At 36.6% G+C, this 27,498-nt stretch overlaps 2 protein-coding genes across 4 annotated transcripts in view; one reads left to right on the forward strand and one right to left on the reverse strand.

The window, feature by feature from the left end:
* The window catches only part of LOC142345475 (uncharacterized), a 41,000-nt gene extending 14,079 nt beyond the window's left edge, over positions 1-26,921 (reverse strand). The window contains exons 1-2 of one of the 3 annotated variants that reach the window (XM_075397537.1): positions 26,804-26,921; positions 7,500-7,921 (exon numbers count right to left, since the gene is read on the reverse strand). In XM_075397537.1, coding sequence (XP_075253652.1) covers positions 7,500-7,788 — 289 coding nt within the window. In that variant the 5' untranslated portion in view covers positions 7,789-7,921; positions 26,804-26,921. Of the gene's footprint in view, positions 1-7,499; positions 8,831-19,350; positions 19,395-26,803 lie in introns of those variants that run through there. The other 2 variants (XM_075397538.1, XM_075397536.1) reach the window with 2 other exon arrangements.
* Positions 1-27,498, forward strand: part of LOC142345864 (ubiquitin-conjugating enzyme E2 S-like) — a 309,073-nt gene that overhangs the window by 123,871 nt on the left and 157,704 nt on the right. The gene's annotated exons all lie outside the window — the stretch shown is intronic.

Here is a 27,498-nt window from a genome sequence, read left to right on the forward strand (position 1 = left end):
TTTTATGATAGCTGGAGGTTTCAATTGGCGAATATAGTTTTCGATGAGAAAAAAATCACATAATTTTCCTTTTAATTTGCACCCGATTTCATTGAAGACATCGAGAAATTTGCACCCGACATCGAGAAACCCTAAGAGAAACCATCTCTACGGTTTCGCGATGACATCCGCCATGTCTACTATCTGCATTCTGCTCTGACCTACTTTTGAAGCACAACAAAAATAAGGTCCTTCAATTAGTCTTCTCAGACTTGATACAAAGAATCACTGTTGTCTCATAGTAAAAACTACAGGAGAGTTCAGTAAGCAAGATTTTCATTCCTGAATCATTATAATTGAGTTCCACACAATCCTGAATCATAGTTTTTCAATAGTAGAGTTCACCACCAGTATGAGCTGTTCAAAATTTTGTGTCCTACTTTCTGCGAAAAGTTATTGTTAAACTGTTCTTAATTTGGCCAGATTGAACTATAAATTGCGTACATTTCGGCCAGAATCGTTTTTAAATGTGATTTATTCCGGCCATAATGAATTATAAACGCTCTATTTTCCAGCTAGAGTGATTTATAATTGGTATGTGGTAAGTGTTCCCGACAGAAAGATTTACAATCGGTATGTCTTCCAGCCATTTCTTGACAATAGTTTGAGCCTTGTGTATAAAATTTGTTTGTGTTGAACAGGAGGTTTCAGTCTATCACAGTCTGTACAGTAGAGCCAATTTCAAATGAGATTTTCAAAACCTCACATGTGTTATTGTGTTTGCAAATTCATTTGAGAACGTGCCGGTATATTAGAGTTTCCAAATGTTTATGCAAGGTAAAAAACTGCTGTTTGTTTTCTATCTAATAATTTTCTGTGTTTTTGCTCTACAAATTAATTCATGAAGATGCCAAAAACTTCCTATTCAAATATTGAAATTTAATAAAGTTTTCTCACCAACTGGTTGAGCGTTTGTTTTTTGAAAAGTCGATATAAACTATAGCAGGTCAATAAAAATTATACAAACCAGAGCAAAAGTGGAGAACGTGTTTGGACCTTTACCCATGTCTTCGGGGTGATAGGTGATAATAACGTGTGGAACATACATTGGATACATATGTGACAAATTGCAACATTTTATGCATGAAACATGGCCTAGTAGCGAGAAATTTGGAGGCAAAGTGCAATGGCGGGATCTCAATCCTGCCTTTTTGCAATAAAAAAAATTATTTCAAAAATGTCAGTTTTCGGCTCTTTTTGCTGAAATTGTTTTTTTTTGTCGCAAATTTCATCCTAGAAACAAATTGTTATTTTTTTCCAAAGATATTTTCCCCCTGCAAATCTTGGAGGTTTTTTTTATCGCTACATAATTTACAGTATAATTTCGAAAACACCAGTAGCTTAAACAAAACCGGTTTTGTAGTTTTTCTATTATGCAATACAAAATTTTTCGTTTTAGGTCGTCTTAGGGTTGGCTGAATGGTTGCAGAAATACCGAGAGCAACCCATACAATCTTCTCTAACAACATTTTCATCCTCAGATTCAAGTTCCTTAATTCCAAATTTGAGAAATTCATTTAGCAGGTGTCAATTTACCAATCGTTGACTTCAATTTCGATTCATGCAGCTACGTGGATTTATGGGGAAAATATTTAAACAAAACAGAACGATAGAACCGAAAATTGTCTTTTCGAGGTTAAGCTTTTTTTACTTCAAAAATTATTTTCAGTTTTCAGCGATATGACACAATGTTCTTTTGCAACCTCCCGACATTCACAGTGTCGAAATCTAGAAAAATTGAAATCAAAAAAGTTGCACTTGCTGTTCTCTGCTCCTCTGTTGCCATTATTGATGTAAATCGTAAGCGAAAAAAGCTTATATGAAAGCAACACTAATATTCAATATTAGTATGTTTTTTGACAGACCAAAAGGAATGCATAATATGACGCCAACGAAACTATATAAAGTTGCAAAATTTTTGGTATACTGATAGAATTATGAAATGCCAAGATTGATATCACAAAAAACCGCAGCTCAAACAAACTCATTCCAATTCTGGTTTCTGAGAAATTTTATTCATCTGATACAATTAAAGGAGTATTTTTGAGTTCACAAACAGAAAAATTGCTATTTTAAAATTTGCTTTTTGCAATTTTTAATTAATTGCAAATTATTTACAAGCGCTGTACCATATAACAGTGTACACAAATTCTAGATAACAAGAAATCTTTTCCTGTAGAAACCACGTTAAATTGTGTTCACCACTGTCTTACTTTCCTAAAGATTTTTGGCAATTTTTTGATCATGAATGACAGTGGAACAACTTTGTTTGCATGTGATTTGTGTTTTTGACTTCAACTTTTTTGAACCAAACTTAGCACAATCGCGATGTGCGAAAGTATACTTTTTAATGATAATTTTTGTAGTTTAGTTTTACAACTTGCTACTGGTCATCGTTTAATTATCGATATGCAGTTTTCTTAAACATTTCGAATCCTCGCCAATTTCGAAACTTTTATTTTGAAATGACTTTAAAACTTTTAATTAATCTGCGTTGTCAATGCTTGTGAGGTTGTTCATTGCATTATGAAGATTCTTTAAGAGAAATGTCTCAGTCCCACGCAAATAATGCTATTTTCAAATTGAAAACGATCAAAAATTTGTTCTTTTAAAACTCAATTCCAAAGAAAGGTTAACTTCGTTTGATAAGATTATCATTGGAAGCATTGCAGTTGGAAGCAACGCTGGAATCAAGACTTTTGCTGTCAAGGTTACCTATGCTTTGATTTTTGTGCGTCCAATTTTGCCTAAACTCAAGTTTTTACGCGTTCAAACTTGACTATGCCCATAATCACGTGGTGCGTTCTAAGTTGCCTGTGCCCATATTTTCTTGTGTTCAAGTTGCCAATACCCATAATAACGTGCATTCAAAGTTGCTTATGTCAAGACTTTTGAGCGTACCTCGATGGTTCCAAAGTGAAATATTTTAAACGTACAACGCTCCTTGGTGCGTCAATTTTGGTCCGGACATATCCTCTTTCAGTCTGCTACCTCAACTTGGTTGCTTTTCGCATTATTTAATCATTTGACATTACAGCACAAAAACTGGTTGATTTTTTCCATCAAAAAATTTCCCTATAAGTTTATCTTTTACTTTGTCACATAATTTTTTCTCATTATGGCTTTACATATGGTTTTCTGGTTCTTCAGAATATGGTTCTTTTAGTTCTCTAGAACTTTTTTTTTCCAATTTCTGCTTTTTTGAAACAAAAGCAAAATTTTTTAATCAAAGTTTCTTCACAAAGCAGAACCTGAAATTCGGCCCTTTCTACTGCATTATAAACTACCCAATACAAACCAATTGAAAATCTAACCGATGATTATTTCATAGAAACAGGAACGAGAGCAAGTAAGTAACATGGCTCAATGATTTTAGCAAAGAAGGGAACGACAATAAGAGAAGTTAAACAGGAAAAGTTTCGAAACAATAAAAGCATGCTTTGAAGTACCTGTTTTAGGTCATCTCTGGGTCAAAACTCTTTACCACACAACAGGTCGCGATTTGAATCTATCAGAATTTTTTGAAACTTTTTTGAAGAACGTTTTTATGTGTGGAGATTTCAACGCTCCACATCAGGAGCATAATTGCACATATAACACTGAGAACGGTGATAAAATAACTGAAACCATTGAAACTGGAACTTTCAAGCTTTTAAACAATGTTTATCACACCTATCAATCAAATCAAGAAGAATGTCGAAATATGCTTGATCAACATTTCGCTGATCAATTAGTCTTCAAATTTTTTGACACATTTTATGTTTCCGATGATTTTGGTAGTGACCACAGCTCAACCATTACTACCTTGAATATAGTAACTCAAAGCAGAATCGATTTGAAGACAAAAATCAGCTTCAAAAAATTCAAACAGCTTGTCAGACAAGAAAATGGAAACTCTATGCTCTATCCACCAGTCTATCTTAAATCAAAAGAACTAAATCACCTAAATGAAGTACTTGTACAGATCATTCAATCAACGCTACAGAAGTCGTATATCCTGCAAAAGAGATTTCCCTTTGGTTATGAATCTGCTAAGCTTATCCGTAGAAAGAAGAAAAAGAGAAGAGAGCTGAACAAACGGAGAACAGTTCAAATTCCTGAATAAGGAAATAAATTTCCTCCAAAGAGAAATAAATAGGTAAATGAAACAATCGGAAAAATCAGACAATCAAAATTGATCGCAAGTGCTCAAAATAAGTGGAGCAAAAGCTTTTGGAGAGCAGTTAAAGCGTTATGTGGTGATTCTCAATAACTAAATGAAACTGAACAAAGTGTTGAAGTCTCTTATAAACAAATCAGAGCAAAAACAGACATTGAGAAATGGAAAATACTCAAAACTCGTCTAAAGGATACAATGAAAGTTCAGATATACGAAAAATTGGATCTAATGAGCACTTTGAGAAAGTTGAAAACGTGTCCAAAACGTTTCTCCAATACGAAAATATTGAACCAAATAACTACTGTGTTATACATGTACACAATTATGATAAAATGTTGAACAAAACAAGAAGATCAAGTCCAGGACCAGATAAAATCAGCTATAACATGCTGAAAATGTTACCTAAATGCCTCAAAGCATATATTTGTCTCCTGATAACTAGCTAAATAAACAACTCCTATGTTCCAACTAAATGGAAAGAGTCACAAGTCAAAATGTAACCAGGCTGAACAAAAACAAAAAAGATGCAGAAAGTTACAGACCAATCAGCCTAACCAATTCCATTGCAAAAATTTGTGAAACAGCAGTAAAGAATTTTGTCCTAGCGCACTGTGAAAACAATGATGTCTTTGGCGAAATGAAAAGTGCGTTTAGAACGAATCGTTGCACAACTGATAATTTGCTCAAACTTAATCAGCACGTAACGGAAGCATTTCAATGGTCCGAAATGGTTGGATTTGTCTGCCTAGATATTGAAAAAGCATTTGATGCAGTGTGGAGACTAGGACTGCAAAACAAACTGCTACAAACTGGTTTGCATAAACCTCTGATAAAATGGGTTAACTCTTTTCTCTCTCAGAGAAGCATCTTCGTGAAAATAAATAGTCAAAAAGTAGCACATTTTGAACACTAGCTGGGGTACCTCAAGGCAGCGTCATTGCACCAATACACTTCCTGGTTTATGTCAGTGGCATTCGTGAAATACTTGCACAATTTTCTCAATTTGGTGATGATTTTGCCCTTTACTACAGGTCGCGCTCCTGTCAATTAATTCAGGATAAACTTCAGAGATCACTAGACAAATTGATCAAATGGTGCAAAAAACTGGAATTAAGAATAAATCCAGGCAAAACAAATTTTATGCTTGCTAAAAATCCGTCAAAGAAAATTTTCAGTTTGGACATTTTATCAATGGCACACGAATTGAAGGCGCTGATTCAATCAATTTTCTTGGCGTAAACTTTAACTCACATCTAAGGTTGAACGAACACTGTAAAAGTTTGGTGGCAAGAGCAAACAAAAGAACCTACCAACTATGGCGGCTCAGTCAGATCAACATTGAAGAAGAGTGCTTGCTGACCTTGTATAAATCATGGGATCGAGCTCTATTTATTGATGCGAATGCCTGCTGGATTGACCAATCTATTTCAATTATCAACAACATACAACTGACCCAAAATAGAGCATTAAGAATTTGTATGAGGAAACCCCGCTGGTACAGTGTCAAAAAACTCCATGAAATAGCCAATATGTATGCAGTAAGATATTTTCAGATTAGATTAGCAAAGGACTACGTGAAACGAGCAAAAGAAAACAAGATCGAATCAATACTTGAACTCATCCAGAAAAAGAGACAACGTCGGAAAAACAGTTGTCAAAGCATTCCGGACCATCTGTCCTGCCAATGTTCTTTACCTGTTCCCATATTGTAGAAAAACCAGAACAACCATCATCCAACGACCTATTGCCAGCAGCTTGTTTAGTTAATTTGGGGCAAAGGTTGAACAAACAACGACCTAACCGAACAGCTAAGCCAGCCGCTCAACTAGTAATTTCGGGGCTTTGCTGTGAGAAATACAAGTGAAACAACAGCAATTAACACAGCTTTTATCTACTGAACAATCCTAATCGATTAACATCATTTTAAACCAAGAAAAGGTTCTTATTTTTCACATTCACTCCACTGATATCTTTATCAAAGTTGATTTACGGTTATACAACTAACGACAACATACAGTGCTATGCGCTGTTTGGTTCAGTGGTTTTAAGGTTGAGGTTAGCATGGCAATTTTAACTGCTTCATTTTATTCCTTCTGTATTTTACTTCATTCTTCAAAACGTTTTTATTTTGCCTTTGAAGACAAGTTATTAAATGTTGCAACTGCACTTTTTCTCACCTACCCTCAATTTATTTTAACGCGTCTTAACGCTTGCCTGCATTAACAAAATCACACTTTTTACGACTGAGGCGCAGAATTTCAATCCCCAACGCGAGCGCAGCCCTATTCTTTTTTGATTATATTTTTTATCTACTCTTCCCACTCTTAATATTTATTTCTTCTTGAATTAATGATCTTAATAAAAGACTTTTTTACTTTGAATAAAAAATTATTGATATCTTACCACGCATAGAAAAACGACGAACTAATCAACTTGTACGAGGCTAGCCAAGAAAACCAGAAACAGAGTAAAAGCAAGCAGAGCCAGCAGAAGCCCTTCTCGCCACTTGAAATGGCTCCCAGCAACAAGAGCAATCAATTGGTTTTAAAGGGAAAAAAACTCTGTAAAAACAGGACCCTAAACTCATCTATCCGATATTTTGAACTTTCTATTTTACTTATTGATGCCTTTTTAAATTGATTGAACTTGATTGTACTTACATTAATAATAATAAGCATTATAAACTACCCAATACACTTTTTCTCGTCGAATAAATGTTTTAATCTTACAAAATCAAAAGTTTTTATTGGCATTTTATTTCTCTTCTAAGTTCTTTTTGAGGTGATAAATTCTGATAACTTCTGAGAGTCAAATTCCGTTGTAGCAGCATTATGAACAATTTCTCTTAGTTTAGACACTCTGAGTTCAAAAAGTTGAAAAAGCTGCGATAATTGTGCGATATGTATTGTAATATATATATATATATATATATATATATATATATATATATATATATATACATATATATATATATATATATATATATATATATATATATATATACATATAAGACTTCGGTTCTCCTTTGCTGAGGTAAGCCCAAGTCTTGATTCCTCCTGCCAAGACTTAGCATCTGAAAAATATCTGAATCAGGCCTGGTGGCCTCTGCAGGATACGCAAGGGTTGTAACAAAATTATAGTCAGTGAAGAAAAATTTATATTTTTAAAGCTAATAAAATTAGAAAAATTTGACATCAACCGCTTGTTTTTTGACACTATAAGCAGCTGATTGAGCTAAAACCTCAGGTGCTATTTTTTCCCAATCTACAAGCAATCTCAATGACCAATCGGTGCCACTTACTGTTAAATTTGTGCTTCCGTCCTTCTAGAACATTCTTCCAACCCTTCACTCGGTCTGCCTCGTAGTCGGGTAGCCTCGCGTGAACAACATCGTAAAGAGCCCGATGCTGGGGGTGAACATACTTTCTTGGGTTCACAATACGAGGAGATCTGAGGTAACTTGTGTGGGCGGGAAATGTTTCAGGGACCACTTGTAATGCGTCTACTAGTTGGTAAACTAGCGTAACAGAAGTAACTAATATTATAACTAAACTGAAATACATCTTTTCAACAATTGGAGTTAAATACATGTGATCATTCTGGGACAGCGAAGTTTATTTGTCATCGGGATATGAATGTAAATATATTTTAATCTACTGGAATCAAATTTTGCCCCATCGATTCAGGTTATTCAGATTTTGCATTAGTCTTTATCGCGAGAACCTGAAACAAAAAATGCGTCACCATTATGACAGAAATTTGATTTGTCTACCACCAAAATATAAATATAATGAATGGAATGTCTTTTCACGTATCAAAGGTCATTTTGTCTTGACCTAAAGGTCGAATTGAGAAGAACAGGAAACAACTGTTTACCATTAAAACTATAGAAAGTTCAAATTCGAGTTGGTAGCATTATTTGAGCTTGTTTATTGTGTTTTTCAAATTATCACAGAGTTGGAAATAATTTGTTTTTGAAACCGTTCCTGCGATCACCCGATATGGCCTCTTTGTTTACGATTTCAAAAGACCTCAGAAGTAAACAAAGCAAGTTCTGAACAAGCGTGAAACCATTAGAGCGTAGCCAATTCAACAGACTAAGTTTGACGTAACATGGAAAAGTAAACTGAAAGAAGTTGCTGGAACAAACTGGATTCTAAGCAGGTTATTGTGGATTTAGAGTTAGCCGAGCGAACTACTAAATGTCGAATTCGAAAAGCTAAATAACTTTTTCCATCGTAAAGTGAATAAATCTGTCAAGTAAAACAGGAAATTGTATGAAAACAAATTTCGAACCTAATTATTTTGCCATTTTGTTTCGAGAAATTTTGTTATTCATTATTAAGTTGGACTGTGGGGCGCTACCAACGTTTCAGTCGGATAATTTTGACATAAAGTTTCATTTTTGGTGAGAGTGTTTGCTACTAACCAGTTTGTTATTTCAGTTATAACAAGAAAAGTAAAAATTGACAGCTGGCAAAGACCTCTAGTGACATTTGGTATTGAACGTGTCACCCACCCCAATAAATAACTGCCTGCTTATTATAACTTTTTATTCCCATTTATAACCAATACATAACTACTGACTTCCCTCCGAAGGTAAATCTTGTTCTGTGTTAATGTGATTTTACACAAAACAGTTACAAAAACGGGTTTTAACTTGTTTGTGTTGTGCTATCTTGACTTGAACGTTTTAAAGTTATGACCAGAATGCAAATTGTGTTCAATTAAAGTGGCTAGCCACAATTTGCCAACAAAAACATTATGCAGATTTAAACCACAGACCTTAAACATTCCCTCTATCTTTGTATCCCATAGACAGATTGGGTTCAATAAGAGTGCCATAAAGGGAAAGGTGCTAAATTTGTTTACTTAAACCCGTCCAGGTGGAAAAGAAAGCTTTCAAAGCTAAGTCTGAACCTATTTACCCGCGAATCTGGGTACTAGCCAGGCTTGCCGAATATTAACGACTGCTGACCTCTGGCGCGTCTCAACATTAAATGAATTCCGATTTGCAACTAAAACGCCAAAAATTGACCACGAATTAGTTTCAGGTTAATTGCATTGACATAATTGGCGCTCTCTGAAATCCCAAGTTTTTGTTCTAAATGTTGATTTTGAATAATTTTAAGCAAATATATATTCCGTTTTTTCTACACAATTTTTGTACTTGACGACAAAATTTACGCATAAAATAATTGTTTTACACCACAATTACATGTACTTTAAAACATGTATAATAACATGCGCTGACTGCTATAGTATAGCACTTCAAGTGGAAGGATTATTAAATTTCCCAATGAAAACTATTGTGGATCAAATGTCTGTATCAATAGACAATTAAGCGTAAACTATACTTTGACGAAAAGGTAAATCCAAGATTCATTAGACCAAAAAAAATCAAGAATTGTCATTAAAATGCGCGCACCATGCATTTGGTTTGAGACGGATACATTTTGTTCACGGAACTGTACATTACGATGCAGAGGTATACCCCAAAATTTCCGCCTTAGTAAAATTGGCTCGAAAATTAGATAGATACAATGAACGAAATTAGGAGACATCCTTTGTATCTTATTTTTCGCAAAAGGGGTTCCGCCAATTTTGCGAAATAAAAGAACATTCGGTACAAAAAGTAGGTAACAAATCTTGTAGCACGTTTCCGCTCAATTTAGGTATCTATTATTCGCGCGCATTTTGAGCATGCAATAAGCACTTTAATAAAGATTTAATTTAAGCTTTCAAAGCTTTAAAGTGCTTTAAATACATGCAACCACAAAAACTGATTTTTTTCCGAAAAATCCCTCGCACATCAAAGGCTTCGTATATCAATGTGGGACTGGCCGAGTTTAATAAGTAGTAATAAATATTACTAATAAGTAGAAATAGGTTGTTGGCGCCACTTCAGATCAGCTACAAAAACCATCAGATAGGAAGAAATAACTTTTGAAACTGAAAAAACTTGAAATTTGTCAAAACTCAAAAATGGTCAAAGTTGAAAAATTTTAGAATTTGGGACCGAAAATTTGTCCACCCTCACATTTTGGGAATGCAAAACCCGAGCAACCCGAGGTTATGGCAGACGGTTAGGGTAACCTCTAAGCTACTCATGTACCCAACGAACGTTATTGCATCGGACCCACAGGTATGTCTATTAGCACTTATATGGTGCAAAAAATTGGCCTTTTTCGATATTTTGTTATTTATTGGTAAATTTCTTAAGTTGTTTATTTTATGATATTTTGGATGATCATTAAAGGTGAAACACCGTACATTTGAGGCATTTAGAGCAACGTAATAACCATCCGTGCTTATGTCAACAAAAGTAAATATTGTAGTAATTTGACATTTACTATATAAACAATGACCTAAATCATTTTCTTGATTAACAATCAGAGACAAGTAGCAATGATGTTATAATTGATAAATAGGTGATTATTTACTTTAACCCAATTGGTTGATTAGTGAAACCGTATTGTATTTAGAACCATTAGAAACTGCTACCAAGAGCAGTTGGCTCTCATATAGACTAAAATTTGATTCTTAACAACTTTAGACTTTTCTGCTAAGTTTTGCTAGATCTTAAGATCTTGCGAGTTTTAAAATGGTTGAGCTCACTTGACGAAAAGTTTGCAACATTGCTAACACTGGTTGAAGCCTTACAAACTTCAGCACGAGATTGAACATAGAATATCACTAAGGATTTTCTTAACTTCAATCAACAAAATTAAAGTTACAGTCCTTTAATACGGCCCAGCGACTAATTATTTCTGCGAGATCGTTAGTCAATTGAACTCAGTGAAGAACCAGGCCGGCGTAAAACTCGGGAACCAGGCTGTGATATATCGGTTCCGCTGAGATTCTTGAGCAGCCGCAACATTTGGTCCGCCGACCCGGACAACAACAGCAGCAGTGTCACGAACAGCAACAAATCTTCGATTCAACCTGGTGGACCAGAACACAACCAGCAAAAGTTGGCCAGCAAAAGTCCCAACAGACACTGGAAAACAGCTGATTGGAAGGCGAGTGGTCAACTCAAGACGTTAGAGAAAGAGCAAGCTGACCTACTCAAGTCCTTCTCCAGACACCTCAACGAGCTAGAAGGCTACCTGACACAAAACAAAACAATGACGGCCGAAGGTGCTTATCGATGTTTCTTCGAGACGTACGACAACTTGGAAGACGACCGACAACAGCAGAGGTTACTATTAAAACCAAAGTTTTTTGAAAGCTTTGACAATGACATCAAGCGTATGTTAGAAGAAAAGAGTAAAGTTATGCGATGGGTAGTTGACAAAGTACCAGATCTCCGAGACATTGAAGATTGTCGCGCAGTAGTCGTCGACTACCGGAAAGACATATTGCGATTATACAAATTATTGGAAGATTCTGTTCCAATCGAGAACGAATTTTAGAGCTAGAGAAGAAAATGAAAGCAGAAATTCTAAGCGAATCCGAAAAACAAATAATGTGTGGTCAGGCGGAACGATTATTAGAAAGGCTAGATGAAATTTTCCTAGAATGTCTTCGAATATTGAAGACAGAAGCTTGTCACTATGGGTTTACAAATTTCAGTAATGCTAGGAGTCACTATCAAGACTTGATCAAACAGTACAGGCTCAGCAAAGATTGTGGAAACCAAACATCGTTAGTGTCAACTACAGCGACTGGTGCAAAGACCCAAACGACGAAACTGTAAATGATACAGGTAATGGAGTCATAGAAAACACGGAGGAGAACGCCGGGGTCTCTTCCAAGCATTCTGCTAAACATGGAAGCAGAAAACAACCCATTATCACCAACTCGCGATCATCAAAAAGGCAACAGATCGAAGAAGTGGAGCTCGAAAGCCTAAGAGCAAAGAAAGAAACAGAGCAACGATTGCGAGAGCGCCAGTTGCAGTTAGAGCAGGAGCGTGAAGAAATAGAACTTCGTCGCCAGCAAGAAGAGTTACGTTTACAACAGCAACAACAACAACAACAACAGCGGCGAGAACAAGAGTTCTAACAACAACAACAAGAACAAGAGTTACCTCTAAAGATGCAACAACAAGAAGATGAACTGCGTCTTCGACAGCATGAGCGAGCACTTGAAAACGAAAGAAAGAAAGCAGAGAAAGAAGAAGAAGAAAGACGTATGAAACTTGAGCTGACCAAAGGAAGCTCAAGAGCATCTGCATCATTGGCCGATGAGATAGAAAGTGTTGGATCAAAACGAAATCACAAAAAAAACAGCCGAGTAGGTAGAATCAGTGGCTCAACGGTCTGTCCCTCAACGGCCACTATCTCCAAATGTTGTTATCGACCCTCCAACGAATGTCATCAAGGACAGAGCTGACAAACGTTTCAGCACTTACCCGAAAACTTCCCCGCTGTTCCAACCAGGCGAAAGACTTTTCTCAACGCAACTGGCTGAACCCAGCAATCTCAAGAAACCAGAAATCAGTAAACCAATTAGAGTAACGGAACCACCAGCACCGCCGTTGACAAGGACGACGTTTCAGCAGCAGGGAACGTCAGCAGTTCAAGAAAGAAACAGGAGTCAGAGTCCCATTAACAACCTTCGAAACAAGTCTGCCGAGATCAGAAACAGGAGCACAATGAATCACACCACTCCCCAAGTCATCTACCAACCAGTACCAAGCAGTGGTGCTAGTGGCTTGCCAAAACTAAAACTGACTGAGTTTTCAGGAGACCCCCTGGAGTGGCCAGAGTGGTCAGGTCTTTTTGATGTTGTTGTTCATCAAAAGCCAATCAGCGATACAGAAAAGATGCAATACCTCAATACCAGTCTCACGGGTCAAGCAAAAGCAGCAATGTCGGGAATGGGATTCAGCTCGCAATCAAACTATCATGCTTGGGACATACTCTGTGAGAAATATGGCAGATCAGATGTCATAGTCAACGCTCAATTCAAGAAAATACATACTCATCGTCCAATTCGACACGACAATTCTACGAGCATCGTCAGATTTGCAAATGTGGTTACAAATGTAGTGAACACCTTGACTCAACTTGGATACACATCAGACCTAGAAGCAGAAGCAGGGCTAAGTTCAACAACGAGAAAACTTTCTCCTCAACTGAGAGAACAGTGGTTGCAGTATATGCAAGATCGTCGACTACTGAGAGGCAACTTGATTGTTTTAAAAGAGTGGCTTGCCTCCAAAGCTGTAATTCATGAGAACTTGTTAGCACAGACCTCGTCGTTTGACAGAAACAAATATCAAAGCCGTGATAAACGGAAGACGAGTACCTTTGCTTCAAACGCTGAAGAGTCAAGCAAACACAAGAATTTCGAATGTCCCTTCAAAAACGGACAACACCCCATTTGGACATGTAAAAAATGCAAATCAATGAAAGTAAATGAACGACAAGAGCATGTCCAGAAGCTCGGACTGTGTTTCAATTGTTTGAAACCAGGTGACATGTCGAAGGACTGCAGAAGCAGGACATTCAGTACACCCAGCTGTGGAAGGCGGCACAATAGGCTTTTGCACAGCGAACTACCGAAGAAGGAAACTACAAAGAATGTCTCAGATGCTACAACTACATTAGCAACTAACATCACCCAAGGAGGACTTCCAGTGGTACGAATCAAGCTGAAAAACAAAGACTTAAGCCTAAATGTACTAACAATGTGTGATTCGGGATCCCCAATCTCATTTGTGGACAAATCAGTGGTGTCTAATCTTCAAGCTGTTTCAGCGCACGAGAAGTCTCGACCATTGACAACAGTGCAATTCTATGTGCACGAGAAACTGAAGTTGGGTGACCAGATTGTGGAGCTGCAAGAGTTGAAAGACCGCTACCCACATTTGAGGAATTTGCCAGAACACAGCTACAATCTAAACGATGTTCAAGTGATTCTTGGACAAGATTGCTGTGACAATCATCACCCTTTTGAATTCAAGAAGTCAGAAGACAAAGCTGCACCATTGGCAGTGAAATCAAAGATTGGCTGGGATTTAAGTGGTCCACTACCAGCGAAGCTGGCAGCAACTCTTGCCAAAACAGCAACATCAATTGAAGATGATAAACTAGCAAACCAGTTGAGTAAGTGGTGGGATATGGAGTCCTACGCTTCAAGCTGCGATGTCACCGGACATTCAAAGAGGAACGAGCAATCAAGACGTTGGAGCAAACAACGCGATTCAACGGTGAAAGATATGAAATAGGACTTCTGTGGCGAGAGGACGAAGTGAAGTTACCGAACGACTTCTACTCTGCAATGGGGCAACTCAAGTCCCTAGAACGACGCCTGCAGAAAGACGAAACACTAAAGAAGCGGTACCAAGAAATCATTGACACAGATGTAAACGCTGGATACGTTCGGAAAGTGGATCAAGCTGAACTGAATGAAACCAAAGACAAACTGCAATGGTATTTACCACATCATCCTGTCATAAACCCGCATAAACCCGAAAAAGTCAGAAGAGTATGCAACGCAGCAGCAAAATATCAAGGTGTAGTCCTGAACGACAAACTTCTATCTGGACCAGACCTGCTGCAGAGTTTGATCGGAATCATATTTTGCTTCCCAGAACACCAAATAGCTTTATCAGCCGACATAGAAGCAATGTTTCTTCAAGTAGCGGTCCCAAACGAAGACAGCCGATGTTTACGATTCTTATGGAGAGAAGATCCAGAGCAGAGAATAGAAGTCTATGAGTATACATGACACCTTTTTGGGGCGAAAAGCTCGCCGACTTGTGCAAATTACGCTTTGCATCAAGTGGCGAAAGATAATGCAGTCAACAACGAAAGTGTTGTCAGAACGTTTCAGCGAAACTTTTACATGGACGACTTCCTAAAGTCAGTCAGAACCCCTCAACAAGCAATCGAAATCTACCAGAAAGCCAGAGACATCCTCATCAAAGGTGGATTCAATTTGACGAAATGGATAACAAGTGACGATGAAGTCAAGTCACAGATCCCAGAGACAGACAGGTCAACGCAAGTTGTGAAAACTTTCAAAGCAGAACCACAATCATCTTCAATCCTAAGACTCAACTGCAATGTGGAAACAGACAGTCTTATAGTCTGTCGTGGAACTGAGCAAGAAGTTCCAGCAAAAATAACTCAGAGAATTGTCCTATCCTTTGTCTCAGCAGTGTTCGACCTACTTGGGATATGTTCACCCTTCACCATACGCGGGCGATTTCTACTCAAAAGCATTTGGGCAGCAATGGGACAAGCATGGGACAAAGAGTTGTCAGCAGAACGCTCAAAAATGTTCAGTGATTGGTGCTCTGAGTTGAGGGAAATAAGAACGATGTCAATAAAGCGACTTTATTTTGAAAACGGATGCACAAACTTGAGACTTCAAATCTTTACAGATGCATCAGAGGCAGCAAATTGCATTGTGGAATATCTGCAATATGAAGCAACGCTAAAATTGACATATGTAATAGGGAAATGCCGTGTGGCACCCATCAGACATATGACGATACCGAAGTTAGAAATTCAAGCCGCTGTCTACGGAGTTCGTCTCAGAAAGCAGATTCTAAACGAGCATGATGTCAGAATTAACAAAATCTATCATTCGACCAACTCATCAACAGTGTTACAGTGGCTACAGGCAGCGCACAAGAAACAACAAGTATTCGTTGCGAACAGAGCAGCGGAAAAACTGGAAAACTCATCGATGGATCAATGGAGACACGTCAAAGGTGTCGAAAACCCTGCCGACATCGGAACCCGAGGAATGTCCATCGAAGGCCTCAAGGAGTCCGTATGGTTAAACGGGCCAGCATGGCTCCAGGCAGATGAAGAAAAGTGGCCAAAGCCGTGGTGCCAAGAGAACAAACTCGAACCCGAGCAAGTTACGAGTACTGTAGCAACAGAAACTAAATTAGACCAAATGTTTGACTGGATACAATACAGTTTCTTCAACCGAACTAGAAACTTCATTGCCTACTGCATGAGGTTCAAGACAAAATAGAAGGGTACCCTCAAAGCAGACGAATTCATCAAGCAGAGCAAATACTGTTTCGATTTGTTCAAAACGAAAGCTTCCCGAAGGTTTCGAAGTCTATAGCAAACAGCAAAGAAATCTCCAAAACTTTAAACATTGCCAAATTGTCACCCTTCATAGAAGAAGATGGAACAATTCGAGTGAAAAGCCGACTGAAGCATTCAAACCTTGACTACAATGCAAAACACCCAATATTGTTAACAGCAAAACATCCATTTGTACAACTTCTGTTGGAGAAAGCACATCGAGACAACCTACATGAGGGCACAGAATACGTGAGAAACATGCTTCAACAAGTATACTGGATCATTGGGCTGAGAAATGCATTAAGAAATATCAAGTCAAGATGTATCAAATGCAGACACAGGAACGCCAATCCAATTCACCCACCGATGGCGGATCTACCCCGAGAACGACTTGATGAACATGTGTTCCCATTCACTCATACCGGAGTCGACTACTTCGGACCCTTTGAAGTCAAGTTCCTACGACGTACCCTGAAGAAATGGTGCTGACTCTTCACTTGCCTGACAACGAGAGCAGTACACATCGAAGTCGCACAGTCATTGGACACGGAGTCATGTCTAGCTGCAGTGACAAGATTCATTGCAAGACGTGGCTACCCAAGTACCATCATCATTGACAACGGAACAAATTTTGTTGGAGCAGCCATTGAGCTCAAAGCATTCATGAACGAGTGGGACAAAGATAAGATTGAGAGTGACTTAGCACAGAAAAAGTTTGTTTGGAAATTCAATCCTCCCGGAGCTCCTCACTTTGGTGGAATCTGGGAAAGACTGGTTCAAAGTTGCAAGAAGGCCATGATTGCAATCTTGGACAACAGAAGCCTCACCGACGAAGTACTCAGCACAACAATGTGTCTTGTAGAGTAGACTCTCAACGCCAGACCCCTGACAGCAGTAAGCCACGACCCTGAAGATTTGACAGCAATCACACCTAATCATTTCTTGCTAGGACGAGAGAACGCGAGTGCACCATTCATGCCATTCAGTGAACGCTACCACAACCTTAGAAAATCACTCAAAACGGCTCAAGCATATGCCGACATGATCTGGAAAAGGTAGACTCGCAAATATCTTCCACAATGGAACCAGAGATCGAAGTGGTCAAAAAAACATGTGCAAAACCTTAAAGAAGGCGAGTTAGTTTGGCTAGTATATGACTCTGTGAAACGCTGTAATTACAAACTTGGATGAATCATTGAGATCTTCACTGGCAACGAAGGAGTTGTGAGATCAGCGGGAGTCAAAATGGCACATGGAGAGCTAAACCGGCCAGTCGTGAAGTTAGCGCCAGTATTCTACGATGGTGTTTCCGAGATCAAAAACAGGGCCGGCGTTGTTGGCGCCACTTCAGATCAGCTACAAAAGCCATCAGATAGGAAGAAATAACTTTTGAAACTGAAAAAACTTTGTGAAATTTGTCAAAACTCAAAAATGGTCAAAACTGAAAAATTTTACAATTTGGGACCGAAAACTTGTCCACCCCCCCCCATTTTGGGAATGCAAAACCCGAGCAACCCGAGGTTATGGCAGACGGTTAGGGTAACCTCTAAGCTACTCATGTACCCAACGAACGTTATTGCATCGGACCCACAGGTATGTCTATTAGCACTTATATGGTGCAAAAAATTGGCCTTTTTCGATATTTTGTTATTTATTGGTAAATTTCTTAAGTTGTTTTTTTATGATATTTTAGATGATCAATAAAGGTGAAGTACCGTACGTTTGAGGCATTTAGAGCCACGTAATAACCATCCGTGCTTATGTCAACTAAAGTAAATATTGCAGTAATTTGACATTTACTATGTAAACAATGACCTAAATCATTTTCTTGATTAACCAATCAGAGACAAGTAGCAATGATGCTATAATTGATAAATATTTGATTATTAACTTCAACCCAATTGTTTGATTAGTGAAACCGTATTGTATTTGGAACCATTAAAAACTGTTACCAAGAGCAGTTGGCTCTCAGATAGACTAAAATTTGATTCTTAACAACTTTAGTCTTTTTTGCTAAGTTTTGCTAGATCTTAAGATCTTGCGAGTTCTAAAATAGTTGAGTTCACTTGACAAGAAGTTTGCAACATTACTAACACTGGTTGAAGCCTTACAAACTTCAGCACGAGATTGAACATAGATTATCACTAAGGATTTTCTTAAATTCAATCAACAAAATTAAAGTTACAGTCCTTTAATACGGCCGAGCGACTAATTATTTCTGCGAGATCGTTAGTCAATCGAACCCAGTGAAGAACCAGGCCACGTAAAACTCGAGAACCAGGCTGTGATATATCGGTTCCGCTGAGATTCTTGAGCAGCCGCAACATAGGTAGTAATAAAGTACTATAAGACTTAATTAAATAAGTAGCAATTAAGTTAGGCTGAATTGTTGATTATATGCGAAATTGAGCTACATTGCGTGCGAAAAATCGATACATAAAGGGAGCGGATGTGTGATACAAATAAAGGGAGCGGATGTGTGATACGCGAAAAATAGGTTATTAAGTTTGTACTTGTATTTCGCAGCTAAAATTAGGACACTTTTGGGAACACGGGATACGATATTCCCTTCCATTTTGCCACCTTCTGCTAAAGTAGCTATTTTCCGCAATATTGTTCCGCTTTCAATGTATTAACACAGTAAAAACGAACACGAGATACACGCATCGGGCATATCTGCCCGTGGCGATTTGGGTATACCTCTGCATTGAAATGTAAATTTTAATCTTTCCTTAAAAACAGATAACCGGTTTTTGATGGCCGAGTCTTAATTGAAAGTAAACCGAGCGTTATGAAAATCTCCGGCTCTTCTCACCAAATCCAGATCAATATTATCTTCCAAAATCTATCTCAAAACAAACGAAATTGTCAAGTTAGTATTTTTCTCTTCACCCTAGACCAGAATACCGAAGAAAAAGAGCGCACGGAAAATTTCAGTGTTCTGTGTTCCACTTAAGCATACCAACACTTCTTAGGAAACACAATACAAAGAAAAATAGTTATGAGGTTTATCTCTTGAAGAAAAAAAATTGATTTACAGACAATCAGTAAAAATTAACGGCCTGAATCTTGGAATTTAGTTTATTTTAGCGAACATTCAAAGTTTGACAAAACTACTCAAATTAACAATATAGAGTGATCGATATATACATCCAATTTAGGCCATATTGTTTGAAATATTGGATAACAGCAGTCAGTCCGTCTAAACAGTAGCCAAGATCTTTGCAGTGCAATTGATCTCCCCCCTCTGCCCCTACACCACCCTTGTTGGCTGCATAGTATTTGCAACCCCGAGCTCAAGTGTTATATTCTTTAAATTTAACTAGGCTACGGAGAGAGCTCTGTAATACAATACTGGGAGTGGTCAAACAACTAAAAATATTTTCATTTTTTCTTTTTTAAATCAAAGATCACAATGGAGGTGCAAAAAAAAAATAGCTCTGATGTATGATTATTTTCAAAAACAACTTACGCTTACGGAAACCCATTCGGCTCACTCCACATGTACGCTAGTATCTTCCTCCATTACTTTACCACGGCAATTGATAAATTTTAATCAATCTTTTAAGCAAAAATAGCTCTGTAAAACTATGCTAGAAAATTTCAAAACTGCTTTGGCCCGCAAACCCAAAGTTTCAAACAAATTTTAAATATGGCAGGAAAATACTATTGAAATCATACCATAAAATGGTTGGCAAAGCAGTGATGAAAGTTCCCATATCTCATTTTTTTTTATTTTCCGCAATTTTTTTAACTTCTGGTTTTTTTATCATCATCAAACTATCATGAGATCAATTTATGAAAAAAACAACTTTTATTTGCGAAAGTTTATTTATCGACATCTCCTGGATACGAAAAATCAAAAATTATTACTCTCAGACTTTTTGGCTCAAATATTTTCTCCAAGTACATTTTTTCCAATTTTTCATGTTTCTAAAACTCTTTGTTGATGTTTTCTGTTATTATTATGGGAAATAAAACAGATCAGCCAATTCAAATTACGACGTTTTATATCATACATTTCTCTCACATTTTTAGTGGATGGTTTGCTGTCTATCTAGTTCTGTAGCTCTCATTCTGTGTTTTCTAAACTGTTTGAAAAGACATACACCAATAATTGTTGCGTTTGATAAAGTTTATAATTAAAAAGATTTCAAAAAACAACTGTTTTTATTTGAAATAACTGATTCTTGAGATTGGCAATTTTTTTCTCGTGTTTCTACTATCATGTATGTAGCTGAGTTTGAAGAAAAAGAGGCCACATCGGTTTTCATGCGAAAAAAGTAATTTTGCATTGTGGTTTTGTCTTCTTAGTAAAGGTGTTTTGTTTTGGGCTTCGATATGAAGTATTTCACATATTTTTGAAGAGTATCGAAATTTTGAGTTTTTTGCTGCCTTGTCGAATTTTCACATTGATGACGAGTCAACTATCATGCAAATGGAGCTGAAAAAAGGTGCAACTCAACAATTGTAATGGATTCGCTGATTAGATTATGATTTTTACGTTTGACGCAGTTTTCTCGATGAAACCAGTTATTTAAATTTTTGTTTTGTGCCTGTAATTTTCTGTATTTGTAGTAAGGTGACATATTATTGGTAAGGACAGGTCTCAAGGATTTCCCGTGGATGGAGGCCTTAATGAACCCATCTAATGATTTCAGTTGATTGCCATTGATTTTCATAACTCTGACGAAAATTGTTTAATTTTGGTTTCAGTTGATGCGATTTTGACGCTGTTAATATTTTTTTCATTAATATAAAATAGATTAGCATAGTTTTAGTAGTTATTAATGCTTTTTGTTGTTATTTGATCTTGCTGTTTGTTTTCCCTCGCTGTATCGTTATTGACGGGTCTTATCGTACCTCTAAGGCGGAATTGTTTTATTCCTTCATTGGTTTGAGATAACTGCGCTTTTTAAAATTGATTCTTCAATTATTTTCGAACAAAATCTTAATTCAAGAAAACTTTCTTTTTTTCTGTCTTTTGGTAGACATAACTAAATCAAAAATTTTGATCAGCGGGGTCAGAACAATAAGCGCGGAGATTATCGAGCCTCCTTGTATGTAGGTTTTAAATTTAGACCAAAAAAGCTTGGCAATGGAGTCAATAGATTGTTTTCAGTTCGTTCATGTCCTTGAAAATATTTTTTACTTCGGGAAAGTGTGATCAAATCTCTTCATCAGTGCAACCCATTTTTGCTAGCTTGAGTGTGCAACAAAATTGATACTTTAAGTATATTTTTTTTCCTCTGCAATTGAGCTAATTTTCCGTGCTTTGAAAAACTTCATTTCTTGAATCATTAGATAGTTCTCAAATTGGGGTTGTTAGGCAGTTTTTCATATAAGAACTGACCAATTTCTGACAATGTTGTCTTATAATGTATTGCATTATTATCAGATAATGCATTGCATGACATTTTAAGACTATTTTCTGTCAGGTCTTAGACGACAAAAAATAGAAGATTACACAAAAATTATCTCATGTCCTAGAAACATAAGATACATATTATTTTTCTGGAGAAATAAGTTCTTAAATTTCTATAAATGCCAGAGTTTTGATAAATATTATCTCGTAATTTTGTGATAAACAAAACAAAATAAAATGATGATAACAACAGTGAAATTGATTTGTCTTATTTTTATTGTTAGACAAACAGACTATTGTCACAGTGGCTGATTTCAATCTCATAAAAACAGTAAAAGGGAGACAAATCAAATGATATTATGTTATCACAATTCGATGCTCTGAAAAGACTCATAGGCGAAGGAACAAAATGAAAATTGTGGAATCAGTTCAGAGAAAACAATAGTAGGCACGATGATGAAAGGTTGAACAAATGAGAAACGGAAACAGGAGAACCAAATTAATTAGAACAGTGTTGAAATGGAAGGAAACGAAGGCTTGATTACACTGGTTTGTTTTCTTATTTCCATTATATACAATAACAAACAATCTACAGAAGAGAATTAGAGGAGATTGCTTGAGGCTATTACGTCACAGTTACAAATTGAGGTTATCACATAAGATATGTTGGTGAAGGAAATTGAAAAGATAGTTCAAGGTCCCCTGTATCTTTCGTTTCATAATGAAGAGCCACTTTCCAATATTCTGCTCTCTATTTTGTGCCTCATGTTACACTGCCAGAATTATGTCCCTTGCCCACTAATTTAAGACTATTTATTCAACTTTCATCTTGAGATACTTACAAAATTGATAGAAGCGCCAAGATTCCCTAAATATATAGCTGGGGGAGTCTTATCGGGGAACTCCTAATTTTCTCCAATGTTTCAAGTCCTTCAAGCAAAAATCTTGACGCTTTCCCAATTATGCAGCTAATAATCTTATGCAATGGTCAAAGTATATGGATTGTAGTTAACTGTCCAACGAAGATGAAGTTGATGGCTATTTTTAAAAGCTTTCAATAAAACATTAAATATTATTGTAAACATTGTAAAATACCAATACTTCAGACTTAAAAGAATCAAATATTGAGCAACATTTAAAAATCAAATTAGAATAACAGGACAAATCCCAAAAAGCATTCGGACAATTTAAAGCCACTACAAAATTGATAAGAACTTCAAATTGACAAGACCGATAAGAACTTCAAAGATGTTAAAACAAAAAACCACGAAAAAGGACAATGAAAAAAGCGACAAATTAAAATCGATTTTAATATTGTCGCCATAACTTATTGACATAGCAATAGAGTTTGTGAGGCAATTTCTTCTTTTGTTTCCTGAAACCTTAACATTAAATAACTTTTAAGTTTCTTGATATATGCAGAAAATTATCACATCCTCTTTTTTTTCAATTAGGTTTGAGGGATATGTTCTCCAAATCTATGTGGTTGATTCTATTTCTTGAAGATGATTGTGAAACCTCTGACGATTCACTTTGTGGTTGCACTGCAACTGATGTGCAGAAGTTTCTTCTTGATGTCAAAGTCCCGCAACGGTGTTCTGAATTTGTGATTCTGATTGAAAAATGTTTCTCTTCACTATTGGTTCACTTTTCATAGTTGCATAATCTCCTATGGCATTTTGGTTGTCGCTCTCTCGAACAGTCCGATTTGGGTCGTCAGAATGAATGAAAGATGTGTTCAAGCTCTTCTTGATGATGAAAAATGGTAGAAACACTATTCGTCTTTTCACAGGCCTTGAATAGTATGGGTTGCCGTTAGTCGAAATCTGCTATTGCTCTTAGTCAAACTCTGAGTCCCAGAAGTTGTTCAACTGAGGTTTTGCACCGTCTGATTGACTTGTCGCGATGTTTCATTAGTGCTCCAAATGACTCGTCGAGATTGGAGCTCCACGCTTAATGCACACGCTTCACAATCTGAGCTGCTGTCTCACCTAATCCATTAGCTCTGGTTGATGTCCATTAGCTACGTTTGACTACATTTTCCTAATTCCCGGTAAATAAAACAAAACCACTGTTTGAGATCCCAAATTGCAAATGCAGGACTATTATCTGATACTATACTCTTAAAAAATCCGTGTCTTGCAAAAATTTGACTAAGATGAAGTTTGATTGCCTATCATGTTCTTTTTAGTGAGGAAATTTTCTATCCAGACTGAGACACAAAATGAAAAAGAATGTTTTACTTGACTTCATAATCAAGAGAACAAAATTTGAGCAGTCATTGTGTCAGCAACGCTGTAAAACAGTCAGGATGGGTTAGAGAAGTCGCCCATGAAAAATGTCTACTTAAACTGAGGTTAATTTAATTTAACAAAAGTTGACATCGTAGCAGATTTGCTGCACCAAAATTATGAGTCTTATTTATGACTATGTACGGAAAATTTATGGCTGTGACCCTCGCAAAAATTAGCGCACTGGGTGTGTTAGTGGTTACTGCACTGATGTTTTCAGTTATGTTTTTTTTCGAACGACTACCAATTCGTTTTGTGTAAGAAGTTTTTTGAGTGTTGTTAATTATGATTATTGAGCGGTTATCAGCCAGTGATTTATTTATCGACTCTCGAAGACGTTATTCAAATAGTCCATTTTTTATTTATATCTTACTCAACGTAGGGAATTGGTCAGTGGTCTATTTTATTAGCCAACATGGAACCAATAGTCTTATGAACCAGAGAAGTCTATTGAGCTGGTTGAGTCGTAATAATTGAAGTGTACACAACAATTCAGGAGGAAGTTACTCAAATTGTGGCTGACTTTGAAAACCGGACAGCATATAGTTTTGATGTACTAATACTGAAAGTTGGTAGCACGTTTTTATTATCCATCTGGTGTGGTCATTTTGAAATTTACGAAGTTCAGAATATCGATTCATCTAGGTTTTTTGAATCCACGGTTTCGTTTTAAAACCTAGGATGTGCAGAAGTTGTTAACTTTTCTTAAATTTAATCCAATTTGAGAGTTAACAGCTGATTATCACAAATTTTTTGTGCTTATCATTCTGGTACAATCTTGTCTCGTTGTTAGAAAATAGCATAAAAAGTTGTAGTCTATACTTTCAGTTATCGTCAAAGTTATGTTCGGCGCGGTTAAATTTTATGAAACGTTGACGCAAAACAATTGGAATATAAAATCATGAAAAATTGAAGTCAGAGATACGACTTTTACGGCAATAATGATAATGATCTCAATAAATTTGAACAAACTAACAAGGGGAAAATGTTGCGGGGTTACTGTTGCTGACAGTTTGCACCAATATATTTCTCGTTCAGATGTGTTTTTTTCTGTGCAAACGTCTCTGAGTTTGTTTAAAGCAACTTCAATGTTAAACGAGTTCAATGAAAAGATTTGAAGTAATTGCCAGGAACGAGAAAGAAAAAGTTTAAAATTTTCTCATCATAGACTCAAAAAAATCTACTGCAATTTTGAATCTTTTTTTGAAAAATCATCGTCTACAATATAATGGAAATAATAGATGCTGTTTTATGACTGTTTTTTGCTGAAGACGAAAAATTCTGCTGTTCGTTAAAATGATTTACCGTTAATTGCTTCCCATATGATCCATGTGGTCATATGATCCATTCATGGTTATATTGCTGAATAAATGAGATCCCGCCAGATACTGGCTTTGTTATTTTAAAAAATTTTAAATTCTTCAGATTAAGATTTTTGCAGCTTTTACTAATTTGCTTGTACATATTCGTTTGTGTGTGTGTGGATGTGTTAGTGTGTGTGTGATGAGAGTTAGTTTGAACGTGTTTATATATAAATTTGTGTACATGATTGTGCGCGTGGGTGGGTGTCTGTGTGGGTTGGGCTTCTTTTGTTGGATGCGTAGGTGGGTGAATGAGACTGATAATGTTTATTTGTGTGTTTGGCGATGTGTGCTGTTTGTATCTGTGTCGTGTTTGTGTTTATGTGTGCATAAGTAGGTTGCTGAGAGCGTGCGAGCTTGTGTGTGTGTCGTTATTCGCGTGAGACTGTGTTTGTATTTGTGTATGTGTGTGTGTGTGTGTTCATATATATATATATATATATATATATATGCAAATATAAATATATATATATATATATATATATATATATATATCTACACACACACACCACACAAAACACACTCATATATATATATATATATATATATATATATTTATATATATATATATATATATATATATATATATATTAATATATATATATATATATATATATATATATATATATATATAAATATAAAAAGTTATACAAATATTAGCCAACATACACAAAAGCCCGCTCATGTACGCACACATGCAAGCACGCACACGATTACAAACATAAACGCACGCACAAAAACTTGTAAACAAACACACAAGTGAACACCAGGCTGACCCACCCACCTACGCATCCACAAACTCCACCCCAACCCACCCAGCTACCCACCCACCCACACACGCATTCAAATTTACACACGTTCAAACTTACTCTCTGCACGCACACACTGACGCACACGAACAAACACACATCCACACATACACCTACACACATCTACATGCACATTTACATATACTGACTACGTTATAAGCAATGATTAGCAATAATGCCCGTTAATTTTTTATTGTTTCAGGACACGTTTTATTGTCCAGCCAATATCTTGGACACTTTTTATTGCCCAGCTAATTTCCAGGCGTTTTATTGTTCATCCAAATTCCAGGACACGGTTTGTTGTCCAGTCAAAGTCGAGGACGATTGTTTTAGTTCCAGCTCAAGTTGCGGACATCAGGCAAAGTCGGGACGAATTCTTTTAATACTAAATATCTGTCCAGGACAGTCTTTTCAAGCCTGAAATAGGTCGAGGACGGTCTTTTAATAATTTCGGGTCCACACTACAGTACACACACACAGACACACACACATATATATATATATATATATATATATATATATATATGTGTGTGTGTGTGTGTGTGTGTGTGTGTGGTGTGTGTGTGTGTGTGTGTGATTGTGTGTGTGTTTGTGTGTTTTTGTGTGTGTGTGCGTGCGTGCGTCCGTGCGTGTGTTTGTGTGTGTGTGTGTGTGCGTGCGTGCGGGCGTGCGTGTGTGCGTAATTACCATAACTTTTTTGAAATATTGATCTGTCTTATGGGGAGGGAGTATAAGAGTTAAAAATTATGCCAACAGTCCATTGGAAATAGAGCTTACCTGTAGTTCTTTGCCTTTCATTTCATAGGAGGGTGAAAACGATTTACTTCAAAAGTATTTTAGGTCATTCACGAATTGATAAAAAAACAGTTTTAAACAATTACAAAAATTGTGAAAATGAAATTTCTGAACGATCGTATAGAATGGCCGTATTCGAATTACTCCAGTGTGATTACCTAAAAAATTAATCACCACAGAAACAATTAAGTAATTGTTTTTTTTTATCAGAAGCCACTTTTCTCAAATATCGAATAGAAAACAAAAGCGAATAACAACCGCAGTGGTAAAACACAAACAATTTGGTCTCACAGCTAATACGCAAAAGAGAGGAAGAGAACGAAAGCTCAGATGTGGTTATATTAATGCGCAAACAAGGAAAATAAGGGGCGCAAAATGAAGGATAATTGTGCTGAGTGTTAAAGATTAACGAATTTACATCCGCTCAAACGTGTGAAGATATTTTGTTATTCATCATTGCCTGCTTCTACTCAGGAACTACAAAGAGAAAAAGAGAAGAAGCTACAAGGCTTATTATTGAGCTAAAGTCATTTGGATTTTCCTTAACCCCTTTTTGCCTCTGTTTAGGAAATGAAAGCAAGGATAATTTATATCTTGTTTTTACATAATCTCCTAGATTAGATTGTTGTTTTATGTATGAGCTCTTAGTAATCTGTTTATGAAGATTTATACTATAT

Source organism: Convolutriloba macropyga, chromosome 9, assembly GCF_964194025.1.
Source record: "Convolutriloba macropyga chromosome 9, txConMacr16.3, whole genome shotgun sequence".
Taxonomy (NCBI): domain Eukaryota; kingdom Metazoa; phylum Xenacoelomorpha; order Acoela; family Convolutidae; genus Convolutriloba; species Convolutriloba macropyga.